This window comes from Oryzias melastigma, linkage group LG3, assembly GCF_002922805.2.
Source record: "Oryzias melastigma strain HK-1 linkage group LG3, ASM292280v2, whole genome shotgun sequence".
Classification (NCBI taxonomy): Eukaryota; Metazoa; Chordata; class Actinopteri; order Beloniformes; family Adrianichthyidae; genus Oryzias; species Oryzias melastigma.
This window is the reverse complement of record NC_050514.1, coordinates 23,485,367-23,512,136: the sequence shown is the minus strand read 5'-3', so window position 1 is coordinate 23,512,136 and position 26,770 is coordinate 23,485,367. Positions and strand designations below refer to the sequence as shown.

At 39.1% G+C, this 26,770-nt stretch overlaps 1 protein-coding gene across 4 annotated transcripts in view; it reads right to left on the bottom strand.

Annotated features, from left to right (window-relative positions):
* Nucleotides 1–26,770, bottom strand: part of tln2a (talin 2a) — a 98,640-nt gene continuing 71,870 nt past the window's right edge. For 2 of the 4 annotated variants that reach the window (XM_036210978.1, XM_024295079.2), the window contains exons 25-59: nucleotides 26,604–26,717; nucleotides 26,173–26,307; nucleotides 25,217–25,345; nucleotides 24,957–25,059; nucleotides 24,508–24,716; nucleotides 24,147–24,266; nucleotides 23,832–24,029; nucleotides 23,597–23,736; nucleotides 21,973–22,066; nucleotides 21,677–21,766; nucleotides 21,451–21,573; nucleotides 21,203–21,346; nucleotides 20,792–20,953; nucleotides 19,392–19,532; nucleotides 19,101–19,282; nucleotides 18,120–18,252; nucleotides 17,619–17,720; nucleotides 17,256–17,426; nucleotides 17,006–17,152; nucleotides 14,158–14,259; nucleotides 12,254–12,373; nucleotides 11,969–12,115; nucleotides 10,507–10,673; nucleotides 9,766–9,949; nucleotides 9,505–9,630; nucleotides 9,257–9,373; nucleotides 8,986–9,171; nucleotides 6,876–6,983; nucleotides 6,618–6,723; nucleotides 6,408–6,413; nucleotides 5,927–6,051; nucleotides 4,015–4,203; nucleotides 3,756–3,938; nucleotides 3,153–3,278; nucleotides 1–2,124 (exon numbers count right to left, since the gene is read on the bottom strand). In XM_036210978.1, the coding sequence (XP_036066871.1) occupies nucleotides 1,996–2,124; nucleotides 3,153–3,278; nucleotides 3,756–3,938; nucleotides 4,015–4,203; nucleotides 5,927–6,051; nucleotides 6,408–6,413; nucleotides 6,618–6,723; nucleotides 6,876–6,983; nucleotides 8,986–9,171; nucleotides 9,257–9,373; nucleotides 9,505–9,630; nucleotides 9,766–9,949; nucleotides 10,507–10,673; nucleotides 11,969–12,115; nucleotides 12,254–12,373; nucleotides 14,158–14,259; nucleotides 17,006–17,152; nucleotides 17,256–17,426; nucleotides 17,619–17,720; nucleotides 18,120–18,252; nucleotides 19,101–19,282; nucleotides 19,392–19,532; nucleotides 20,792–20,953; nucleotides 21,203–21,346; nucleotides 21,451–21,573; nucleotides 21,677–21,766; nucleotides 21,973–22,066; nucleotides 23,597–23,736; nucleotides 23,832–24,029; nucleotides 24,147–24,266; nucleotides 24,508–24,716; nucleotides 24,957–25,059; nucleotides 25,217–25,345; nucleotides 26,173–26,307; nucleotides 26,604–26,717 (4,758 nt within the window). In that variant the 3' untranslated portion in view covers nucleotides 1–1,995. The remainder of the gene's footprint in view (nucleotides 2,125–3,152; nucleotides 3,279–3,755; nucleotides 3,939–4,014; nucleotides 4,204–5,926; nucleotides 6,052–6,407; nucleotides 6,414–6,617; nucleotides 6,724–6,875; nucleotides 6,984–8,985; nucleotides 9,172–9,256; nucleotides 9,374–9,504; nucleotides 9,631–9,765; nucleotides 9,950–10,506; nucleotides 10,674–11,968; nucleotides 12,116–12,253; nucleotides 12,374–14,157; nucleotides 14,260–17,005; nucleotides 17,153–17,255; nucleotides 17,427–17,618; nucleotides 17,721–18,119; nucleotides 18,253–19,100; nucleotides 19,283–19,391; nucleotides 19,533–20,791; nucleotides 20,954–21,202; nucleotides 21,347–21,450; nucleotides 21,574–21,676; nucleotides 21,767–21,972; nucleotides 22,067–23,596; nucleotides 23,737–23,831; nucleotides 24,030–24,146; nucleotides 24,267–24,507; nucleotides 24,717–24,956; nucleotides 25,060–25,216; nucleotides 25,346–26,172; nucleotides 26,308–26,603; nucleotides 26,718–26,770) is intronic. The other 2 variants (XM_024295080.2, XM_024295081.2) reach the window with 2 other exon arrangements.

Here is a 26,770-nt window from a genome sequence, read left to right as displayed (position 1 = left end):
TTTCATTATACTTAATTCTTTTATTTCTGGTGAATACAAAAAAATAGTTTTATCAAGGCCAGATAAACATCTTTTATAATGCAACTTGTCAATAATTTTTAGTGTAACAGCCTCCAAATTGAATTTTGTAAAGGTTTCAATTTTGTATTCCTCTGTAACACCTCAAATATCCCACAGCACTGAAATGCATCATATCTTCATGGTATATATTGAAATATTCCAATCACATTTATCTTTCATATAGGGTCATAAATGCACAAAAAAGCCCAAACATAAAATTTCAGAGACTTCATAACACACATTAAAGCAGCTAACTGACTTATGTCTGCAGTCTGTGAAGTTCAGAAGCACTGTGGTGCTGTACAAGCCCATGGAATGCAGTACAAAATGTGTCCAAGAGTAAAATACATGTACAGTATTGATACTGATAGGACATTTAAAACTGCAATCATTTGTTTTTTTTTAACCTTCTCCAGGACTTTCTACTAACCACTAATGTGAAGCTTCCATCCAAACAGTGTTGACAATGTATGGGCTACGGACTAAGGCACTAATAATGACACAACAAACATTCAAAACAATAAGCAGTGGACGTTCCCCTTCTTCCTCCCTTTATTTAATGCTCAGACAGAAAATGTCTAAAACAGCTGTCTGCCTCCAGCTGTATGGTGTGGTGTGCGGCCCTTATGCGAAAGTCGCTCTGCATTTGAAGAGCAAACGCATGCATTTGCACAACAGAACCTAACCGTACAATCAAACTCAGTAAACAAGACACTTCTAATGCAGCAAGTTGCACAGAGCTCCCAAAAAAAAAAAGATCGGTTGCAGTGATAGAGACAGTTGCAAGAGTTTAAAATTATTGCCAAATTTTCTTCCGTTATATGCGTGCAACTAAAGCTGAAGTGATGCAAGCAGTATTGCTAAAAAGAAAGGGCGAATTAGTAATGATGAAAGAGATGAATACTAATTAATGAATCAAAGTAGGTGTAGTGATCATATGCACAAATTTTCCCTCACGCTGGCAGAATTATGAACTTTTAGTCATGTGCAGCAAATCCTCCTCTGGATTCCCACTTCATGTTGCATGGTGTCCAGCTAACCAATGCTGCCCCCTAAAGCATCATCCGTTCCATTGCATCATGATCCAACTCCTGTTTATATTTATGTACATCTAAAATAAAGGAAAAATAATGTCCCTAAATCCTCTAAATCTACATTAGTTGAAGTTAAAATGTGACCATTTCTGATCCTAAAGAACTCTAGAGGTTAATAATATTTTAACGAGTAATAAATAATCTGCCTATGGTTGCACAAAATTCACATGTAGTGTAATCAGAGGTTGCACACATCTATCCGGATGGGTTTCTTTCAAGCGTTTATTATGGGAAAATGAGTAAAACAAAAAAACAAAAAAAAATCCCTTGTGTCTGAGAAACAGCATAGTTTCTCCTTTTGTCTTAGAGTTTTTGACTACTGGATTTAAGTCATGCGGACATTAAGGTGCAAACAGAAGCGTGAAGGCTGACATTTCCCACAACTGGAGTTGTTTTTTCTTTCAGAGTGAAGTTGCAGTTACACGGCAGACGTGACAGGAAGAGCAGTGCAATCGATTCTTCATTTTAAAGTTCTATGCTTAGTGTAAAATAAAAGTCTAGCTTATGGGCACACAAGAGAGCGTGTGAGCTGTGCTGTTTGTCCCTGGCATGTCACATTCTGGTTTACATTAAAGTAGCTATTCACGGACATTAAAATCTGTCAGTTTACCACATTCTTCATGTTGTTTTTGAGAAGTAGTCGTTTCCACGCAGTAGTAGTAGTAGTATAAAATATTTTCGGATCTGACTCGATCTTTTCATGCAATAAAGTCAGGTGGGTTTTCTCTGCAGACGGAAGCGGTTTATAAAAAAATCAGCGCCTGAAGTCTCTGCCGGCCGCATGCCTTTCCACGTGCGCGCATTTGCACACACACAGAAAGAGCAAAGGATGAGTCAGTGATTAGTTGGCATCCTCCCGAAGTTCGCTGGGCAGGAACTTGTACTGCTGCTGCCTGATCTGAGCCAGCTTCTTCCTGGCTTCCTCCAGCTCCCTCTCCTTCCTCAGCATCTCTTCCTGGGCTGCAATGATCTGAGCAGAAAGCACAAACATCTCATGTTATGATGAGGAATCAAATGTCACCTCTAGAAAGTTTTAGAATGTTAAAAGTATTTTCAACAAATTTCATTAATTCTAAACAGAGAAAAAACATATTTTTAATGAAAACTCCAATGAAAATGGTGTTTTTAACATGTTCTTATACCATTTTTCTGATGATGGAGGACATATATGAAGATTAAAACTGTCCTGAGTATTTCTGTAAAAACGTCACTTTAAAAGCTTGCAGTTGGTATGTAAAATCTACAAACGACAGGCCACAAGCTTTCCTGCTCGGCTCGATTCCGATGGATCCGCTTGCAGACAAATAGATCCATGTGGGTCTTTGTTTTCCAAAGCCTAAATAATTCAATAATTCATTCTTTCATTCTTAGATTCTCTATTTGGTTTCTTTATCCCAGTCTTTAAAATGACCAAATTTACCCAAATAGGTTAAAGGAAACCATAAATTCACTCTCTTTTTTACTGTCTTGCTGTTGTGGTAAACTGTGGAATAATGTTTATCAACATTTGAATGATGGTAAATAAAATGAATTTTCTGCTCAATATTTTTTGGATTGCTCATAAAAGTGTTCCTACTGTTTTTTTTGATGTGGTAAATTAGAGACTCTGGACCTGATGTTTATGTATTTATGTTTTATTTTGTTATTTGTTCAAGAATGAGAAAAAAACAAAAACAAAAGTGGTGTCAAAGTAAAGGTTGGAAGTCGTTGATAATAAAAAAAAAGTAATAAAGGTAACTTCTTGGTTTTATTTTGATCTTTTACTGCGCCACAATGTCCCAAACTTAAATAAGATAAATCAAAATAAACCTTTTAACAGAAATTATTAGGATCAAAATATTTAGTTTAAAATAAATTAATTAGATTAATTAATTAGAGGTCACAACTAATTATTTGCACACAAAAGTAATCACATGACAGCAATATTTATGATTTAAAAAAAAAATCTCTAAGCTCTTTCTTCTACCATGGATTCTTTGTGATAAGTTAACACATTACCTGGGCTATTCCACCCACAAACTTGGTCTTGACTACCACGTTGTCCTCATCCGCTTTGTCAAAAGCTGCCTTCTGAGCTGCACGGACCAAATTGTCCGACGCCTTTTTCACAGCGTTCCCAGCAACCTGCAGATCAAAAAGAGCAGCTGAGGATGATGGTCCAGTGTTGTAGAAGATATATATTACTTTCATATTTAAAAAACAGTTGACAAAAACACAATGGAAAGCAATGAGCCGAGTGGTTTAGCTTAAAAATTCATTATTTCAAACTGTAAAAGTAATGCAGCATTGGTATTCCTTCTTTAACTAAATAGCCGGGTTTAAAGAATAAAACCGGTTTGGTTTTGTTTATAAAGAAACACTGATTGGTTGTGCAAAAAAGACAGATATTTTTGCACATAAACGAGTTGGAAAAAAACACAAAAAGGTGCAAGAAAGTAAAATTACAGTAAAAGTTTGTAAAAGAAGCTGCAACTTCATGGACCTTCTATAATAGAATCTGATAGTAAAAAAATCTTATGTTCTACAATAATTGCACAGGTAAAAGAAACATTTAAAATGTTTCATCAGAACGTGCTCTTTCCAAACGAGGCTTGCTCAGACCTGCAGTCTCCTCATGGCCTCAGAGTCCTGGTCGGCCTTCACCTTGCAGGCTACCAGCAGCTGGGCAGTGGAGGCTGCCACCTGCTTGGCTGAAGAGATAAGCTTCTCCTCGCTGGCGTGGCCTTGAACAGATGCATTGGCTGCTTCACACAGGCTGCTGGTTGCTGCTGCTACCATTCGCGCCTAAAGATGAGAGTTGATTTAAAATTACAACAAAATGGTGCGTCGTCGGTCGGCGAGTCTTCGCAGCGAGACTCACGGCAGAGATGAGTCCCTGAGACCACTGCCCGTCATCCACGGCATTGGCTGGGATGGCGCCCACTTTCCCCTGAGCGACCAGCTCCCTCTGGGCAGCAGAGGCTGATTTGACCAAAGCGCTGGTGGCCGCAGCGATGGACTTGGCGGCTTCTAAGATCTGCTCTTCAAAGTTTAGCGTCTCATCTGCCTGCTGGAAAAAAACAAAAAACAAAAACAAAAAAAAAACAAGGAGACAGTCAAACTAAGACAACACAGTTATCAAACTACAGATAAATCAGGGTCTTTGTTGCTTAATGGGAAAAGAAATATCAATTGAACAGTTTTGCTTCACAAAGAAATCTGTTTGAGAAGCAACAGGAGAGTAAATCACCCTCTGCTCCAGACAGCCAATCATACTCCTGTCAGCACAGCATCCCACACCCTCAAACACACTCACGCCACAACTCTGTAGACAGAGCGGGACACTGTAGGAATATGTTTGATATATAGTTGGGACTGAATTACAACCTAATATATCAAACATATCAGACAGAGCCCTGCAGAGAAGGCCTCCGGTGGTGGTGAGGAGGGGAGAGGGGGGTTGAGGGGAGAAAGGAGACACTAGACTGGGAGAGACTTACAGCTGAGACCAACAGATGGAGGGATGGGGTCGAGATGAGGGGAGGGGGGGCAGCCAATGGGATGGTAAGCCAAGATTTGATTGGATATTTTAAATTCAATTTGATGGATAATATTTTTCCTTCCTTGACTCAATAGTCAGTTATTTAAACTATTTAACCATCAGATTTACTCATAAATAATAACTCAGGGGTCCCATTTTTAAAGGGTTTAATTTAACAAAAGCAAAATGCACAAAAAATTAGGCTTAAACTCTAATAGCTTTAATGACAAATTAAAATTGTTTTTCCAATGTTTTACCTTTATATGCATATTAAAAATACATCAGCTGATTATACTTTAAAATAATTTTGTTTTTCCTCTTGATGTGTTAATAATTAAAAATTTACAAGTTTGAAATTATACTTTAATTAAAAAATTGATTGAGTGGCTGTTAATAAATTGACCAAGTTTTTTGTGATTTCTCTTAAAAACACAAAACATTAAACTTTAAACATCTTTGCCTTTAAAAGCTGAAGAATTATGGCAGTTTTAGGATTTACAGTTTGAAAAATTCCTTCAGTGGATAAAAATAAGGCGGTTGATTTTCTTCCAATCGAAAATACAGTGATTGATTGTGATGTAAATGTAAGGTTAAGACCAGTGTTGGGTAAATTACTTTCAAAAAGTAATTGATTACTTTACTTCAGTTACTAAAAACAATCATAGTTAAATTACTTAACTCATTACCTGTTTGGAAAAGTAAGTCACTACCCGTTACTTTGCTTTTTTTTCCCCACTTATATACAAATTCTCAAGGGAAAACTGTTTAGCACAAACAAGATCCTCTTGTTTTTCGTTTTAAATATGCACAGTTCTGCACTGCTGCCAAACTATGCATATGCGCCACTAATGTTTTTTTTTTTTTTTCATTAATCACGTTTCTCTCGAAAATATCAGAGCTTCCAAAAGCTAAGTAACAAGGGTTTCTATAGACCAGTAATTGCAATTTATTTCTGAAATTTTAACTGTAATTTGTTACATTCCTTCATTACGGACGAAAGTAACTAAATTACAGTAATTTGTTACTTTTTATTTATTTTTGGTTTTGGTTTTTTTGTAAGCCGTTACCCCCTCCACTAGTTAAGACTTTTACGTCCCTCACTTTTCTGATAAAAATACTAACATAACAAACTGTTCCCAAAGAAAACGTTTTCTTTGTAAACCAAATTTGAGTTTTTGAGATGTGAGTTAAAGCAAACTTAACTTTAAATGTAATATTATTTCTCCATTGCATCAGTGACTCAGTGGCCCACCTTTGGTTTGGCTCTGGGTTTGAGCTGCTCCAGCTTCTTGGCTGCTGCTTCGATGGACGCTGCCGCTCCGAGCAGCTCCGTCTCTGCGATTACCGTAGGATCCTCGGGATCCACCCACTCTGAACCTTCAAGACGGATAACCAGGGATCATTAAAAAAACAGAGCTTGAATATTATCCAGCAAATGTGCGCATGCCTCAAACTACAACACTGCATTCAAAATAAAGCATTTGAAATGCATTGCCATCCCATGCATCACTATGCAGACCACAAACTGGCTGAACGTGACGTGATTTATTTGGAATGTGATGATGATGATTAAAAAAAAAGACGGATGATGGATGGAGCTCAAATTTGAATAACAAGCTTTAGAGATACTAGTTCAATGATGACAAAAGAAATATCCGTTATGCTGAAAGGAGATTTGTGTTAAACACTTTAAACAACTGGTGAAACAAGCCACAGCACAGAAAGCGGCTTACCTCCATCTGTGGCAAGAGAAGAGGACAGGAACATGACTACATGTCTGTTAAAAAGTTTTCTTACAGAATTGCAATGTAAAAGTAATGATTTTATGCAGATACTTGAATGCTTTTAGGACATTTTTCCCCCTAAAGTGAATCAACTATGAAACCTTCATATCCTGGAGTGAATCATCACATTATCTAGAGCTAGATAGCTTGAGTTTTTACCTTTCATGGCCTCAGCAGTATGGATCAGCTCTGTGACGGCACCTGCAACACGTTTGGAGCAAGCTGCCAGATGCTGCTTCTGCTCAGGGGACGGCTTCACCAGGACCTACACACACAGACATATGTAATGACTAAACACCTCTACAGCTTTAGGAACAAGTTTAAGCTTAATATAATTGCTCCAATGTAAAAATGAAGGAAAAATGCAACTAGAGGAGTCAAAACACCCCCCCCCCCACATTCAGGTGTTAGACCTACCAGGAGAACTTGCTCCAGTAGTTCAATGTATCCAGTTGTGCACTCGGCACCAAACCGGAGCGCTCTGGTCTTCACATCCTCACTGACCTCAGGATGGAAGGCCGCTTGCTGGGGAAAGAAAGAAAAAAGAAAGTCATTTTATAACAAAAACAGCCCTTAAAATCCCATTCCTCTCATGTTTTGGTTTTGTAATTCTTGAAATTCCCCTCTGAGTTTTGGTGCAGGGTAAGCCTCCCTCATTTCCCATGATCCTTTTGTTTACACTCTCTCTTGCTGGCTTACAGCCCCTCACAATCCCAACCTAACATTACCACTGCAGCAAAAATGGTGAGCAACAGTGGAGCTATCCAATCATGTAGCTCAGATGAGGAAAACAAAGACGTACATGGATCTATTTGAGTAGAAGTAGATGCATTGGAATGGAGTGGAGCGAGGAGCTTGTGGCCTGCCAATTGTAATTTGTACGCATTAACTACGAGCTTTTTCAAATTGCAATTTCGGCTCCTGAATTACTACAGTTTGCATGAGAAATGCAGTTTTAATCTCAACTTTCCTTATATATGTCCTCTGTCGAGGAAAGTGATACAAGAACTAGTTAAAAACACCAAAAAAGCCGTTTTTATTGGAGTGGGTCTTTAAACCTAATTTGTGATAAACAGTGTTGGGACTAACGCCGTTTAAGTATAACGGCGTTACTAACGGCGTTATAAATCAAGTAATTTAGTAATCTAACTAATTACTTTCATCCTCGCTGTAACGCCGTTATAGTTACTTCGTGTAAATCGCGGCGCGTTACTTCAAAGTTTGATGATCTTGCTGGAGCTGGGCGCTTCGCACCCGAAAGTTGCTTGTGTTGCGCGCCCCAAGTTGCATCAAGATACATGAGAAAATCCGGTTTCTTTTCAAAATATAACCAGTTTTTCACAATAAAATGCCACGATTGACAAATGTGATCATGTTTTTGTGTCTAAACAGGCGGTAGACACGGATATAAAAATTACAATCACAACACAAACGTGCACGCGCGAGCACAGTGACACACAAAACAGACAGGCACGCACACTTTTTTTTCTTTTTTCACAGACACGTACACACGCAGATCAACGTGGATAGACTCCGGTGCGGAGTGAGGAGTTTCGGGAGTTAATAAAACGACAACAGAGAGACAGAGAGCAGCTCATCTTAGCAGAAACGGGGTAATATTTATAAAACACACAACACAGACAGACACGAGCGCGCACAGATCAACGCAGTGAGCAGACTCCGGAGCGAGTGGGCGGGGCTGCGGGATTTTGGGAGAGAAAAAAGAGATGCAGAGAGCTGCTCCTCTTAGCAGAAATATGGGTTAATAATTGTAGTTTATTAATTTATTATTGTTTTGCACTTTCAGTTTTTTAAGCCATTTTGTTTAATTATAGTTGTAGGTAAGATACTTGAAGTATGTTGATAGTTGAAACGTTTACCTTTTTTGTGTGAAGTTACATTTTTTATATGCCACTTGTTGCAGTGTTTTGTGTGATAATTCTGACAAATAAATATTGAAAATTCTTTCCCTAAACCCTCTCTCATGTGTATCCTAAACTTAGACAATATGACTCCATTGGAAAACTATACCAGTATACTATTGTCAGTTATCATCTATTATTGAATGTAAATTATTTTTTTTATTTGTAACGCAGGAAAAAATACAAAATATTACCATATTTAAAGAGTAATTTAAAACGAGTTACTTTTCCAAGTAACTAATTACTTTGAAGATGCAGTAATTGAGTTACTAACTCAATTACTTTTTGGGAGAAGTAACTAGTAACTATAACTAATTACTTTTTTGAAGTGAGATGCCCAACACTGGTGATAAAACAGGTTCTGACCTTCTCCCACTTTTCAAACTAGCTTTTCAACCACATTTCAGTGGACAATTACCAGCACCATCCTTTTTTTTTAACTTCCATGATTTTCTTGTTTTCTTGTACCAATATTAAGCTTAAATAAAAAAATAAAATGTATAAAATCTTGTTGTAGTTACGCCTCTAAAAGTGTTCTCCGTGTTTACAGAGACTTCAATAGTACTACCCTGTAGTGTAGTGTACAAGTTGGATTGATTTCACACCTTGCAGGTGGTCAGCATGTCAGAAATAGCTTTGCGGCTCAGGTTGGCGGTATGAATGATGTCCTCTTGTCTCGCAGAATTTCCTGCAGCTACAGCTTTAGCTGTTGCCATGGTGATCCCCTTCGTCATGCGAATGAACTCCTCAGGCGTCGTCGTCTTGTATGGGGCATCCTTGGACTGAAACACCTGAGTATAGAGAATAATAAGTGAGGTTTTTAGTCCTTCCAAGTTTTCACTGTCAGGAGGAATGGGTCATGTGCGGTTTCCTCACCGCCATTTCCTGTTTAATGCACTCAATGGTTGCCTCCAGTGCCCTGGTGCCCCGAGTGGCCTCGTCCTCTACAGCCTTCACAGTCTTCAGCAGAGAGGTCACATTGGTCACCATAACCTGAAAAAAAAAAGCATGTATGTTTTCATCAATTCAGATCAATCAATTATCAATTAATCTTTGGAAGAATAAAATTAGACATAAATACAAGACTAATCTTGAAATGTAAGAGTTTAAAATGCTTTCCTCACCTTGGCAGCGCTCTTCAGCTGATACATGGACGGATCATCTGCTGCCTTGCCTGCTGCACACTTGGTGGCACTAATGAGCTCAGCCAGAGCTTTGGCCACATCTTTCACTGCATTAATCAGAACCACCTAAAGAGAGAACACATACCGACTGATCCTATCCCGTTGTGGAGCGAGGTCAAACAGAAACTGGGTTTTTTGTAGCCCACTCTCCCATCCCGATAACAAGCGCCATGAGTGAAAGAGGAGCTGAAATAGCCTCACCTGTGTCTCAGGGTCATCCGAGCCAATGCTGGCAGCCCCGAGCTTGACCACATCTGTGAGCTGAGTGATGGTTTTGGCAGACGACTGGGCGGCCTGCGCTAACTTCTCCTGACCGGAAGCAGCGCCGGACACAAGCATCTTTGTGTCCTCGACCAGAGCTTTAGCCGTCTTTAGGATGTTTTCCCTGAGAGAGAGAGAAGGATGATGAGGGAAAAACAGCAGGTTAAAAGAACAAAAACATCAAGACAAAGCAGCTTTGAGTTTCTGTCAACAATCATAAAAATCGACAAAAAGATTGTCGGAAAGGAATGATTATGTAATGAATGAAGTCCGCTTTTTCATGTTAATGAGCGGAATGAAAGGAGCAGCAGGTTTCTCTGCCATTCTCTTTCATCATTTTTCCTCTGAGCCTTTAAATTGTTTCTCTTTTATGATATTTAGTACAACTTCAGAGAGCAGCGATAAAGTCACAAACCTCCTCTTCTGACCCAGGAAATGCCTGCTTTAGAACTATTTCATTCACAAGTTATACCCCAAGCTGAACCCATTCGGAAACAGGAGGAGGAGTGTGAACACCACGAGACACCCTGCAGCTTTCAACCCAGGTAATTTGTAGTCTCAAGGACCAGAAATTCCCTCCCGTTCTGTGACTAATACGTCATCCTGTCAGCTTGTGATGAAAGACGAGAAGCAGAGGCTGGGCGTTAGGATTCTTTGCACTTGTAGATTCAGAGCTCTAACCTGTGGTCAGCGAAAGATTCATCGTTCTCTGCGTTGAGAGTGCCGGCTGACGCAAACATGATGGTGGTGTCCAGGTCGGCGATGATGCCGGACACTGCGCTGGCTGCTGTGATGCAGGCCTGAGTGCCTTTGTTGCCTGCCTGCAGGGATGAAAGCACCAAGGACACCTGGGGGACATGGAAGCACACCACAGACAATAATCATGCAGGTGAGGGGGAGCAATTCACTTGACACAAGATAGATATATACTTTTTCTTTTCTGTTCACTTTTAGGAGGAAAAAAAGCACATACACCATAGCACATAAGTCAACAGAAACTTTAAATGTACAAAAAAAAATGCAGAAAAGGTTTTAAAAAAGTACAAAATTCTACATAAAAATGACATTTGCGCAATTTTAAGTTGAGTTCTACAATTGTTTATAGAATAATTGAATGAAAAATTAAACTAAAAGAAATTGGGAAACAAAAATATTCAACTAAAATATATTTAAAGTCCCCCATGGCAATTTTTTTCATAAAAAAAGGTTCCCAGTAGTGTTTTAATTATGATTATGAAGTTTTTTAACCAAAATCCCACAACCTAAATGTCTTAAAAAAAATTTTTCGTGTTAATCTCTGTTTCCAAAATTTCCTCTGAGGGGGCGTGGCTTTTGGAGCTGAGCTAAGTAGCCCCGCCCCGGATCCCCCTCCCCCTTTCTGATTGTGATAGCTCTGTGTCTTGCTAGCATAAATCTTCACCGCTGCTACATTAAAAATGTCCAGCCATATCGTTTTGATACTCGGACGAGGAAGTGAAGAGCTTCGTGGACCATACTTCCTCCAAGAGACTGCAGTCAAATGAGCTGTCATTCCCATTTCCGTGGTCACATCAAGAAGCTCTGTGGAGTCTGGTGGAGATTTTTCAGCGTTTTCAGTCTTGCTACCGTTAAGTGTTGTATGAAACCCGCACAAAAAAATCCAGCGACGACTGATTTGACCACAGGAATGCGAACGCCGGCTCATTTGACTGCAGTCAGTGTGAAGATACCATCTTCTCTTCTTCGGCACCTGAGCTAGGTACGCTAGCTGGACCAGATGAGGGGTTTAGTGCATGTGCAGTTGAGATGTTGTGACGTATTAACATTTCATTCATTCAAACAGAGCCTGTCTGCGACAGTTTGACTGAGCGATTTAAAAAGAGAAATACTCGGAAATGCAAAAACGAAATGATTTCTTATTACATTTGTTCTCTTTCACAAGCAAAATGCCACACATACATGTTACATACTCAAAGAAAAATGATTTTCATCTTAGGGGAATTTAAAAAAGCAGAAACATTCAGCTAATACATATTTTTAAAAGATTACCAAAGACTTCAGTTTTTAGGCTACTTTATCTTCAACAATGAACTATATAAGCTAATTAGAAAACTCCTCCTTTGGTAAACAGACAGTGACTATATATTGAGACGTGTTTCCAAACCTTCTCTGTAACGGCACGGGCACATTCAATCAGCTCCCTCTTGGTGTAGCCGTCAGTGGGGCTGATCTGCAGAGCTCCAGCCTTCTGAACCAGGTAGATGCAGCCGTGACCGAGCTCCTGCACTCTGGTTTTGATCTGGAAACCAATCTAAAGGGATGCAAGAACATCCACGCAGATTAAATAAGCGATTGTTTGTTATTTCAAAATGACAATGGGAGAAATATAACTAAACAATGTTTACATCTATGGAGCTTTGATAAACATGTGTCTGGCTTTGGGCCTCACCTCTTCTGGCTCTGCTGTGTGGGACGCCAGCCGCCCTTGGACGGCCAGCTGGCTGTAGTCCACTGTCACCTGAGAGGCCAGGGCCCCCAGCTCGTCTGGACTCGTCACCGACTTTGTCATCTGATGATTAAAACATAAATAAACTTCAGGCCGTACACAAACACGCAGTTTGTTTGTGACTTGTGCAGTTCTTTTTACTAAAAAAAATGTGTGCGGATTTTTGCGTAGAACACCCAAACCCTAATTTGTGCAGACATATGAGAAATTCAGATTAACTATGTGGAGCATAATTTCAGGCAGGCGCCTCAGTTGTGCATAAATAATAGTGTTTTACTGCGCTCCTACACCCTGCCCACAGTTATCCATAAATGTGTTACTGAATAAACAAATGTTCATAATCAGCTTCGGTCATCCATTCAGCACACAGATAACGGAGGGATTAGGAACAAAAAGAGCAAATTTTAAACTTTTTAGTTAATTAAAGTTTGAAATTTTATTCGGTTGGTTAGTTAAATGTAACATTTTACAACTTTTAATTAATAACTGACATTAAGCAAATTCAGACTTGTTTAGGTTAAGTATAGCTGTACTCAAAAGGTTTTCAAGCAAGTCTCAGTTCATACATTTTAAAACTGGATATCTGCACACTGTGTGGACATGCATGTGAGCCACTGTTAAAAAAAATGTCAGGAATGTATGACACAGTTACCATAGGCAGATAAACATTATGCATTTGATATAATTCTCCACTTCATTGGATCATATTCAACTGAGCTTCTATATTCAGTGTCCTTTAGTGCTAAGGCGATTGCTGCCAACAACAAAAGAGAGTGACGGAAGAAAGGCAGCCAAAGAGCCTCATCTTCAGCAGCAGGGAGCAGAGGGATCAGTGCTCTTTCAGATCATATTTTTGCTGTGTGACATATTAAATAAGCAATGTTAAAAATAAAATGTCATGTTTTCTTTAGTTTACAGCCAACAGTCATATTTAAAGCTCTGAGCTTCTTATGTCATTGACCACAATTTAATAGAACAAAATATGTATGTAGATGGTTCTAATTTATTATTGTCGACTAATAACTAGGGCTGTCAATGTTAAGGCATGTGAAGAAAATTAACGCGTTGATATTTGCCGGTTCAGGATTCCACGCTATGCATTAATTTCTGATAATCCACACTTATCCCGCATTATCCCGGTTATACCATGGTCACTTAAAAAAGAAATAAATATTCAATATTTTTTTTGTGTTTTATTCTTGATATTTTTTAAGTTTAGATCGCTTTTTCACAAAAAAATTTACCTCACAAAACATTGTGATTAATTGGGATTAATTAATCAATGCATAATTAATTGTGATTAATCGCAACCCAAAAGTGTGATTAGTCCGATTCATTTTTCGTTTGACAGCACCTCCAATAATTTACCTAGAGGTGAGAAAAATAATTCACATATGTCAAATATGTGTAACTGAGTCGTATTTTTTAAAGAATCTGCCCCTTAGTGTTTCAAATAATTCTATGTCAATTTAAAATGTGTGTAGATGAGCACATTTTACAACACAACAAATACAGACGTTTGTGTTGAGTTCTGCTTCCCACCCGTTTTACCCAATGTTTTGGTGTAAAAAGAGCTTTAATTAATCAGGCCTCTGGTCTTTTTCTGTGATTTAATTTGTAATATTGCAACAACTTCAGTACAGTTACAAGCCACTCCGTTAAAAATCAATGAAAGTCTATCATACAAACACATTTATTAAAGTAACCTAAATTACCATTTTTGGACGGTTCTAGTAAACTCATTAAAATCTGATTTATGTTGTGACACCACGTATTTTCATTGCCAAATAATGAAAACAAAAGTTTTGTTTATGTTCAAAATGTAGGGGATTTACCCCAAAACTTACCATTTCCTGAGCAGTGACTGCTATAGCCTTGGAGTGCTTCACCATACTGGTCTGGTAGTCCACGAATGACCCCTCCCGCTCGGGGGGCGTGCCCTCGTCCAGCTGAAGCAGAGGCACACAGTAAAAAAAAAGAAAAAAAAGACAATTTTCATCCCAAGCATTACTGCTTTGTCCTTCACGGCAATATCTCCAAACAAAGAGACAATCATGCGGCTCATTAGGTTCCGCGACACGTTCAAGCACATCTACCCCTCAATTACACTGATTGAGGCAGGTGTGCAGGCGTCAGCGCATCCGCAAAACACTTAAATGCTCAGCGCATGAATGCCGAACACAATTTACTAATCAGCCATTAAATCTAGTCTTAAATTACAGGTTAAAAATCAGTTGGATTATCAAAACTGATCCTTAAATGGTATGTTTTTTAGCCAAATTAGTGAGAACTCCACACATTTGAATGGGAAGGCAGAGGAAATGGATGACGGTACATGAGGGATGCATTCCAACACGGAACTGAATCTGTAATATATCAAAGCACATGATGTTGGCTCCTCCTGTAGCTTCAACTGAGAAACACCAGCTAGATTTCCAAGACAGCTCAGCCCAATCTGCAGAGACGGGCATTAAGATGATTGATTTTAAGGGATTATCCCCCATTTCCGTGATAAACCCATACAAACCTCTGAGCTCTACATCAACTGCTTTCAATAATGATCTGCAAAATGTGGAGGGAAGGACGCGTCTCCATCTGGAGAATGTGCAGATGAAAGCCACTTGGTCACACCTTTGTAAAACTTCTCACTCGAGCGGGAGCCCAGAGATGCAATTAGCTGATGTTATTTTCAGTTCTCATTCTAGATAAAAGCTTCTTCCTTTCATAACACTTCTGTGTTTGCCAATAGTTTGGCTGTTAATTAGAAAGATGGACCAGTTTTTAGGAGAGCAAATCTGTGAATCCTTCCTTGTAGTCACTGACTTTTGATTTCAATTTCTATGTTAATCAGTCGTGTTTTTAATTGACGCCTTGAGAAAGAGTAGCACAGAGAGAGACACTGAAGTTTGGGTTAGAAAGTGGAAAAAAAAGCTTTCAATCAAAAAATTCTAATCTCTTTTCTTTCTTTCTATACTGAATTTAAGTTTATTTTAATATTCTTGCATTTGTAATACTGATATTTAATAATACTATGCACCAGTAACAAAATTCCTGTCTTAAACATGACACAGCACTTTCTCTATATGCAGGTTGAAAACAAAAGTGAGAGCAGCCAGGTCCGTTCACCAGGTAAGCACCAGCTAACCTCCGTCCCCATTGACTCATTCATAATAGAAATTCTTTTGAACTTTGTTTAATTTTACATTTGAGACTCTTTTGTTCCAATTATACTTTTATGTAAAAAAAAAAAAAAAGTTGAAAAAAAAGCTGTAAAACTGCACTGGTTTTGTAATGTAATCATGTGGATACATTTCACTGATTCTGAATAATCTTCGTCCGTCTGAATAAAAAAGTGAAGAAAAAACCTCCTTATGGAGCGGCTGTGGTGCAGAGATAGAGCGGTCAACCTCTGATTGAAAGGCCACAGGTTTGGTTACCGCCATGTGTGTTGAAATGTCCTTGGGTAAGACACTGAGCCCAGCATTTCTCCTGGTGCCTGCAGGTTAGCACCTTGCATGGCAGCAAAGGTGCCATCAGTGCGTGAATGTGTGTGAGTGAATGGGACATCTGCCTGTAAAGCACTTTTGGCCAAGCATAAATTTCCTATTTCATTCTCCCTAAAAAAAAAAAAAAATAAAAAAAAATAAAAAAAAAATGGGGATGTTCTGATCAGACTACACTTGTGTAAAGTAGCTAAAGCAATCAAGTAAAAATAGAGCAGATATCAACCAGTAAAAATAGAAAGTTTGTTAGATAAAGCTTTAGTATTTTCAGAAACATTTTTGATTAGATGTGATTCATTTTTCCATTAACATAATTAATGATGGTTTTATTTAAATTTGTTGCTGTGGCATAAACATGTTGAGCGTTCATGATTGGCTCATATCAATGGAAATTGATTTGAATTTGAAAACTAGTTTTGATTGTTTTTTTTTTTTTTAGAGATTATGGGGTTCTTTTTTTAAACCCTTCTAGGACCTGGCATCAACATGCGTCGACATTACTTTTTTGGTAAAAAAAAAAAAAACACAGTAGTTATTTCTGCTTAATTCTCAAAGAGAAATACATAAGGATCAGATCTTAAGGGGTTAAATCACCTTCTTTCCCAGCAGTGTCTCACTGCCGTCTGTCAGCAGGAGACAGCCATTCTCATTAAAAGGCAACACAAAAAATCTTTTTTCTGCTAAGATGCCTTTGTAGGTCGTTGTTTGTGTTATGAAAACCCAATACAGACACTTGCTGACAGTTTAAAATATTTTTTAAAGAGTTGTTGATCCTGGAAGTCTGAATCTGTGAATATCTCACTAGCTTTACTGAACTGTTTTTGTGCACCTCCTCCTCAAAATAGCAGTGCAATAAAATGTTGTGATTCGTTCATGATATACAGACAACTAGTAGAGTATTTATTTAGACCGAAATAAAATGTCCAATCCCTGATCTGAGTACAACATCCAGTTTCAATCGAGTCAGCAATCACGTGATCAGGTCCGATTTTGGATCACGTATTCAGATATTGACATCCCTTAAAAAATATATAATCTGTAACTGATGCGTTGAAACATCATTCCTGCAATTTCAATTTACTTTCACTTTAGAGTCAAAAGCTGCAGTAAATCATTTCCAAACTTAGACTGCAGATTAAAAGTTTCGGTCTTTTCATTTTAAAAGTTGCGATCTTGCAAGATACAAACTCACCTTTGCCATGGCCTCAGCGATGGACTCCACCATTCCTCCAACCATGCCCACCTCACTGGCTGCCTCATTAAGCGTCACCATGATGTCATCCACCGCCTCCTTCATGAGCTGTGCTGCCTCTGCTATGGCATCATGGGTATGGGATGCCTGTCAGGTGTGAGCAGAAGCAGGTAAACATCCTCAGTGAGTCTTTGCAGACCTGAAGTTACCATCAGTGTGGGTAAAAAAAAAACATCAGAAGTCTTCATACCTTTGGGTTTCCTCCACCTTCCTTGGCAGCATAGAGCATCTGCAGAGCAGACTCAGCCAGAGTTTTGGTTTGGTCCAGGAAAGTCATCTGCTGCTGGTGGTCTTTCAGCTTGGAGGCCACGCCCACAGAGGCTTTGATGAGAGGCTCAAAGTAACCAGCCAGCTGGGTCACCTGGGGGCAAAAGCTTCAGTTTATGAGCAAACTTTACTGAAAGAAACTGAAAATAATGTGAGAAAACGTATACATATTGGGATTTAAAAAACAAAAGAGTCACAAAGACAAAAGGAATGTTTTTCATGATGCCAAAAACTCTTACTTTGTTAATCCACAGATCCACATTAAATCACTGTCTGTCCCACATACCTTGTGCCCTAGTTGGGAAGCTTCGCCCCTGGCAGCTGTGGAAACGGGGTCAATTAAGTGGCCAATTTCCTGCACAGTGGATGTCAGCTGCTCCTGCAAGGCCTGGATAGAGACAACAGAATAAATCAAATGTTTTTCCTCTTTGAGACGGTGCAGCGTTCAGTCAGTCAGTCGAAAAGTATTGGAAAAACACCCTTTTGCAAAGGTAGACAAAGAAAAACACTTGCTCTGAACTGCACAACATTGAACACTTTCTGGATTTAAAGCAGAAAGTTTAAGTTCTTATCAAAAGTCAGCATGGAAAGACGATTTGTTATTATTAAAACTTTTTTTTGCTGATTAGGTCATAAAAAGAGCAAAACAGACAAAATAAATAGATTAAGATAATGGCGGAAGAAAAGAAAGATTAGGTTAAATGACTGAGATAAACTGCCAGAAAAGGGAAAACAAGGAAGATAAACGGATAAAGCTGAAAGGAGCCTTTCGAGGATGGTCGCCTACCTCCAGAGAGATGTCGTCCCTGCTGGGCAAGTTCTGGCTGACAACTGCCAGAGAGGCCTGCTCAATGTCCCGGATACATTTGTTAATATTATCGATGGAAGAGTCGCATTCCCGCTGGCCAGGGGCTTTGTCTCTGAGAACGAAGCAAGAACAAAAGAGGATGAGACACCGGAAGTATTAAAAAAAAACGACTGCAGACACACACACACACAAAAAAAGATAGCTAGAAGTGGAATGAAGGAGAGATGCTACGGAACATCTTTCTTTACCATCTGACTTGAAATATAATGACCATGCAACAAGTTTAGCAGCCAAAAGAGCTTTAAGGGAGAGCAGAGGAATCCCGGCCAAACAAAGTAAGTAAACGTCATGAAGGCATGTTTAGTTGAGCTTAAAGAGAACCTCGTATCTGTACGTAACGAGGTCTGCTTTTGTTAGAAGAGTCCTCTATTATCTGAATTCTTTTGGAATTCCAGTAAATCACTGAATCCTATTAAATGCCTGAGCTCTGGTCTCTAAAGAGAAGCTAAAAGTGGCTGCATGTGAATGTTAATGTGCAGATGTTTGGAGACGAGCAGAAACCCTTAACGTTTGTTAGGGATGGAGTCCTTCATGGACTTTAGTTTCATTAGGAAACAGGGTTAGAAGCATGGAAGATCTAAAATGCTAAGTTTGTAGGTTTAATAATAAAAAAAATAAAAAGGTCTTGCATCCCGAGGGTAAAGTTCTTAGACACGCTTCATCACAGCGTTGCATGCAATTATGCATCCAGATAAAGGTTGTAGACCCGAAAACCTAATTTACAACTTCACAATCTTTATCTCAGACTGTCACCTTTAATAATCCTTGTACTTTTTCACTGCATACAAATGAGCGCAGCCATGTGGAATTTGCATAAAAGTTTTTTAATGCGTTGCTGAGCAACCCCACAGTCAAAACAAAACTCTAAAACAAATACTTTTCTATCATTGAGTCACTCACCGAATGGCTGTGATTAAACTCTTTATGGAGTCGGAGACGGTTCGGGAGTGACCAGCCAGAACAGACCACGTGGGCGGGTCTTTTGGGTTGATGGCCAATGAGCGTGCAGTTTTAAGGAGGAGGGTGGAGCTGTCCAGCATGGAGCATGCTGATTGGATGATGGGCTCCTGGGCAGCAGCACCCTGCAGAAAAACACAAATACATTTACTACTTTTTTGCTTTTTTTTCTAGCTTAAGTATATATTGTAGGTTTGAATGTTTTTAATTTGACACTGATGAGTTCAGACAAACCTCGTTGCTGATTTGAGCTGGCACACTGGCAAACTCAGGGTTGGAAGCAAACGTTGTGAGGTTCTCCACCGCTTCTATTAATGGAGTCGTGGCAACTTGACACCTGCTCCTGTTCTCCTCCGAGAAATCTCCGTCCAAAGCCTGAACAGTCATTGACATGGGTTATCAAGGTGAAGCCGTGATTAAACTTCAATTTGTACTCCTGCAGTTATCAAACACGAGACTCAGGAATGAAATGAAGGTTGGATTCAGTTAATTACAGGTGACTCATATAAATTGAACCTCTTAGCAGAACTTAAATCAAACTGCTTAATTGAAATTGAATGAAAACTTTTTGTAAAATCTCTAGGAAATAAAACATTTGGAAAATCCTGATGTAATTATTTTTCCTACTTTATTATATAAATTTAAAATAAGATAAAAGAAAAACTCACACTTAATGAAAAATAAATCTATGACAGAAACAGGCATAAATTTCCGTGAAAAGTAATTAAAATTAGATTCAGTAGTGTTTTCCAATCAGAAAATAAAAGAAAATTATAGAAGAGAAACACAAGTATGAACAAGAGCAGGCGCCAATCATCCAAATAGAATAAATAAAATAAAATACATTGATGAGGGTTGCAGATTTACATCTCTTAATCCATGCAAAACAGAAGATACATTGTCATTTTGTTAACAGAAAAATAAAATGTTTTAAGACAGTAAAGATTTAAAAAGGATCAAAAAACAGTCCACATCTTAATTTTATTTAAAAATATTAAGTGGGTAAGAAAAGTGAGTGCTAACACAAGTTTAGATCTAACAGACATCATTGCAAATCACACCCTAAATACAAATAATTGAGTATGTAAAAACAAGGTGCTTTTTGAATTTGGCTTGGATTACTTTGGCTATACGAATGTCAAACTGCTGTTGTTAAATTTAACTACTTGTCAAATAAAGCTTTTCTGTTTTTTTTTTAAATCAAGAATGTTTGTTTCTTGAAACAAGACCATTCACAAACAAAACTTCTGCTTTAAAATATTATTTAAAGTAAAAAAACAACTAGTTTCAAGACAAATATTGCTTAAAATAAGATTTTTTTTAAGATCAAACAGCTCAACAAAATCTTTAAGATTTATTGTCTTAAAAAAAAGTTGTTAAAGTTTTGTGAAAAGTTAATGTGGTCTTAAATCAAGTGTAATAAGATATTTAAGCTAAAAACTAGACAAAAATACTTTGTGAGATTTTGTGTTTTTGCAGTAACAGTTCCTGCTAGAGAACACCAGGATGTTTTTAGTTGAAATTATTTTATTTTTTTTTTTTTAAAGCAACAAAGGCATAATTTTGTTCTGGGATAGTTCTGAGTGCACTTTGGTAAAATGTCAAACATGTTAGCTGGAGGACTAAATTCCTACCTTTATGGTTTTGACCAGGTTGGCAGTGCTGTTAGCAACCTCTTTGGCTGACTGGACAAAGTGCCTCTTAGCGACGGGGTTAGTGGTCTTGGAGGAGGCCAGGCGGCAGGCGTTGCACAAAGCTGACGTGTGTTTAGCGACGATGGTGGCTGCTGAGAGCACCTGCCACATTGTGGGAAAAAGAATATAGTTGGAATTCAATTCATTTCTTTATTGAAAACAGTTTTTTTTCAATGACTTAAAGTGAAACAATGATGGAGAAAAACAGAAATTAAGATGATAAAATTGCAAGAGCCTAAAGCATGTTGCTGAAAGGCAGCAGCGACATTATATTAGAAAAATGGGATCACTTTATTCATTAACTTTCTGACAGCTGTTTGGAGCGATCAAGAAAATGCTGTGCACAGAGACCTGGGAGGGGCTGCTTTCTGGGTCCACTAGATTCTGGCAGGCCATCTGGATTGCCTGGTTGGCCTTGGCAAACTGGATGGGATCCACCAGACCCTGATGTCCTGCCTGGCTGTTGGGATCAGACACGCCCACTAGGTAGGAAGCCTGGTGAAAAATGTCAACAGTCGACAGTGTTAATCATAGGGAACTCCCGCTCCTGGAAAATGGATCATTAAGTATTTGGAGAAAAATGTCTCGGCATGCAGCACCTGTCCGGCGGCTTCAGTGAGGCCGCAAAGGGCTTTGGAGGCCGAGCTCACGCTGTCACCAAACGCCGTCACGTCGCCGATCTTGCAGTTCTGAGATATACCAGCCATGGACTCCCCGAGGACCTGGAAAAAGAGCAAAATAAACTTAGAAACCAAAAATAATTTAAAAGTAGTTGAGACACGATTTAATTGCTTTGATCGCCAGACTATTTTCCTAATGACCCACCTTAGAGTTCTCCATCACACTCTCGATGCAGTCAAAGTAAGACAGGTCATTGACCGGTTCACTGGGGTTGTCCAGCATTCCTCGCACAGCCTGCGAGATAAGCAGCAGGAGTCCGAAGGAACTTCAGAAGTCATTCATTCATCTTAGTCATCAGATAACAAAACGAGTAAGATACATTCATCCATTACTGACCGTGACCATGGCTGTAATTCTACACTAAGCCTCCTGAGAGACATTTGCAGAGCTGGCTGCTGCTTTTTCTTTGTGAATCAGAAGGTGCTGAAAGTGTGATTTACCTCCAGCTCTCTGAGGGCGTTGTCACACTCTTTCTGGCCGGGCGCCTGCTGGGTGCACAGCGTGATCAGCTGGTTGATGCTGTCGGTCACGGCTCTGTGACAAAACAAACCATTAACGCTGCAGGAGGGGGCTGGAAATTTATTTGTATCCTGGAATAAAGGTTTTGTACACTTATTTGTGTTAGATGATACTTGAAAACTCTACAATTTGATCTCTGGAAATGTCATAAATGTCACATACTACTAGTTTTTATATTTATTTTCAGGCTCTATGTACAAAATGCAGAACCACTGAACACTAGGGGTGTGTATTGGTAAAAGTCTGGCAGTACTTGACATATCACGATACACGTCACGATATGATACACATCACGATATATCACGAGACAGTACCAAAGAGAATATTTATTGTTTTTGAAATTATGACTTAATAGGAATTTTATCTGAATATTTTTGCACTTTTCACACAAATAAAATTGTAAAATACATTTTTTAGCGATCAACATATTAACCACTGGAACTACATCTCATATACAAGTTACTTTGAATTACACAAATTCATGGTGCTTTTCTTTAAGTAATTCAGGTCATATTTTCTCAATATTCAACTTTATCTGATTTTCACTAGTAGTATAGGAAAAAAAACATGCAAAGATTAAACGTGTTTTAACCAGTGATATTTCATTTAAATGGTTGAGAAAAAGTGCTTTGTTTCCAACACTGATATGCAGCAGAAACCAATACTTTTATATCAGTTCAGGTGCTTGAACAGCCACTTTCCAGGAACACTTTAGTGTGATGAAGCAGCGTGATAGGATGAAGGAGCGCTTGAATGCGGCTAAGACCCTTCATTTCCTTCTTCCATACAGTCTGAACTGCAGTGCTTCCTCTCCATTTTCACACAGGCGGAAGAATTTCCCCACTCATCGCCACGACAAGTCTTTTTTCAGAACATTATATATGTTGCTCTGATCCATCAGGTTGCTGAATTAAAATATTTTGTTGTGAAGTTCAGCAGGACTTTCGCTCGCTTTGTCTTCCGCATTGTCACGCACATGTTCTTTCATGAGCCACAAAGCACACAAATCCACAAATTTATACATTACCAGTACCAATATGGCACAGATTTTTGTTTTGGTACTCATTCTTGGCTAAAAATGAGTTGTACATGACTTATTGTACTATATCACAACAACCATGAGGCTCTGAGTTCATACAGAGTTCACCTCTATCACAAGATGGTTCTTGCGAGATCTTGTTCTGTTTTGGTGCGGTGTAGAGTTACTCAGAGACTCAGTGTGCCGTTAACTAGCAATTAGAGATTTAAGTGGAAAACAAAAGTAAGATACAAACAAAGTATCGTGATATTTCACGGAATCGACATTTTCTTACACCCCTACTGAACATGCATTAAAAGTTAAACCAGTTGAATTTTGACCAATGAGGGACTGTGATTTAGTAGTGTGGGTGGCATTTTTTTAAATTTACAGTCCAGTGTGAACACCATGTGCTAAAAACTTGTTCATCGACCTGCATTCTTGAATGCCTTAGATGAAGGTCTCATCTCATCTTGAAAAAACAATAGTGAAAGATAGAAACTAAAAGAAAGCATGTGTGCAGTTACCTTGCAGCAGCAGCTAACAGATTTTTGGCGTTGGCTGCTGCTGGATCCACAGAGAGACTTTTCGCAGCCAGCAACAGTTTGCTTGAGGCCATGGAGATGTTCTTCAGGTTACCGATCACCTGAACCTGGTCATCCTTTTTCTAAAACAGATGCCAAAATAGTATCAACGAATGATTTGGAAGTCTTGCTCGACTAAATTGATACTGCTGTGGAACTGATACACAATTAGACAAACCTGTGTATGACCAGCCATCTCGATGCCGGCGTCCAGGAATTCATCAAAGTCCTGGCTGAACTTCCCAGAGGCCACAGCCAGCTGGCTGCTGGAACCTCGAGTGGCGGTTACCACCTCGCCCGCAGACTGGTTCAGGTCGGCTGCAGTCTGGTTGAGCTCGTTCTGGGCCTCCTGGAAGGATTTATTGGCTGGGGGGATCTGGACAGTGCACACACGAGAGATACTCATGCTTAATGACAAGAACCTAACAGCTGCTTCCACTTCAGTGAAGCTGCTAAAATTTGTAAAAATAAAATGAATATTCAGGAGACTCACAGCTTCCATCAGAAGCTTCTTACTGGCCTCCCCGATGCTCTTTAGCGCCATGTCCACATCCTTCTGGCCAGGCAGACAGTTGACACAGTTGTTCAGGGAGTGAGAGACAGCTTTGGCCACCTGGGACGCACATAAGGTCAGGACGGACAAGGTTTACGGGGGTGAGCGCAGGCAACTGGGCCAAGTTAAAAATAATCAAAAGAGCTAAGTGAACTGTAGCTTGTAAATTCTCAAACACATTTTAGGCAGCACATTTCCTCAGGCATTTGATGCTGTGGCCTGAGTGTGAAAGCCTATCATGGTGGTTTAGTTAAAACGACCTTGTTGGGTCATCAGTCTACACAGACCTGAAGCACCTCACCTGTGCAAGTCGCTGCTGACTCTCTGCGTCTGCAGGGGAAATCAGCACCTGCTTGGCCTCATGAATGAGAAGAGCCGATCCTTCCATAACGTCACGAGCCGAGTCCAGCATGGCAGCTGAGGCCTTGGGGTCGGTGGTGGAAGCAGCGACCCCGCGGGCCGCCTGGGCGAGAGTTTTCAGCGCCTGAGCCGTCTCTCGAGCAGCTATCCCTGCAAACAGATACAAGAAAGAAAAAACCTTTACCAAAGAGAAACGTGTAAAGCATTAGACTATCTTTGACAGACCTAAATATGAAACATTTCCTGTAGTAAAAGTTTAATTGTGTTTACTAAGAAATCAAACAAATGTGCAAAAACAATTTAGAGGGATTTACCAAAGACACAGATTTCAATTTAACCAGTGAAACAGTTTCTACTGAAGTCAGTTTAAGAAAGTCAGAAGCAACCAACCAGTGAAATGTTCATTTCCTTGAGCTGCACAGGTGAGCAGCTGGGCCATGGAGGATCCTACCGACTTTGAGGTGCTGCCCAAATCCTGAGCACATTTCTCCAGCTGAAGAGAAAAGCATAAAACAAAACATTTGCTGACAAGGAAATATAAGGAAAAAATCCTCATCCATCACTCGGTTAAAATGCCAGCAGCTGGTTGAAATATTTCTCTTGAAAGAATGGATTCTAGGGGAATTTCTTGGGTTTAGAGGATTTCTTACAGATTCTCCAGGCAGAGGTTTCAGCTGGGTGTTTGTTGCAGCCAGTTTGGCATCTTGCAGCTCACTTCTCAGTGTTTGAATTGCAGTGAGAGCTGAATCGATTTCCATGGGGCCACAAGCTTCATGAGCCTTCAAAATAAGAGTTCAGTTTCAAAATCACATTTTCTCAAGTTACTGTATATGTTTTGTTCTTGAGCTTTGGTTAAAATAAAAAAAATAAAAAAATATTTTTGTTTATTTAAATCCCACTCCGATCATCTTTTGATCTATATTAAAAGCTCTCCCAGTGGCAAATTAATTATTATATCCAAAATTAAGAAAACTGCTGTTTTCTGATTTCTGGAGAGAGGCAGAACTTTATCAGAAAATTGCCTGAGTGGAAGGGAGGAATGTCGACGCAGAGTAAGCCTGTCCTCATTTCCCATGATCCTTTTCTCTGCACACTCTTCTGCTAGCTCACAGCCTCTCATATCCCAAAAACTCTCATATCTAAAATTATCTGTGCAACAAAAATAAGAGCTATTCGTACAACAGATACCAACAATATTTTTCTCTGAATTCACAACAATTAAAAAAAAATTATACTCATAAATGTCATTTTAAGCTCAATTTTCTTTTTACTGTTTCCCATCATATGAAAAATGCAGCAAGAACAAATTAAAAACACATTTTTTAGTGGAGTGAGTCTAGAAAATCACCTAAACATAATAAAATTAAATACATAAAATTAATTTCAATTTTATTTTTATGTATTTTATGTAAAGCACTTTGAGCTGTTTCTTTACATGATAGGTGCTATATAAATAAAATTAATTTGAATTTGAATTAAACAACATAGAAAATATACCCTAATAAATGCAGTTTGCACATTCAGTGTTTGCATATCAAAACTGCAGTGGTTGTGCAGCACTAAGCTACATCTATGCATGACTTCCCCCCATGTATCTGTGCCTTACCTTCTGTGCAGATGTCCTCAGCTCAGCCAGACAAGTGGCCAGGTTTTTGGCACACTGGCCCAGTTGCATCGCTGCTGCCTGGTCCGTAACCGTAGGAACAGAGGACTTGGCTGAAGTCACCATCTTGCTACCAGGCTATAGGGTGAGAAAGAAAATGCTGCTTTGGGAAATAGTCCTCTTAAATTTTATTAGCAGGTGATTGTGAATAGCACATAGAAGCTGACAACAACTTCTTTAAAATTTTGCTCACAGCAAAAAAGAGGTTACAGGCCCATTTTTACAGTCCCAACCGACAGTCACTATTTATACCTTCAGCCTGGTTTCCAATGTAGGCCTCAAGTTTTTCAGTGACAGTTTGAGAACATGTTTTTTTAAAAAGTTCTCCATCCTAAACACATTCCTGCAATATTGAAGTTATAAAAAAAATGCACCTGTAGGAAGTTCTGGCTGGCGATGATGAGGGCAAGTTGAGCACTCAGGTCTTCCGGTTTGGCCTGACTGCCTCTGACTCCCTGGACAAGCTGTGGGATGTGATCTGCCACTGCCTGCACACAAACACACATTTTCATGGTTAAAAAAACCAAAAACCTTCTGGTAT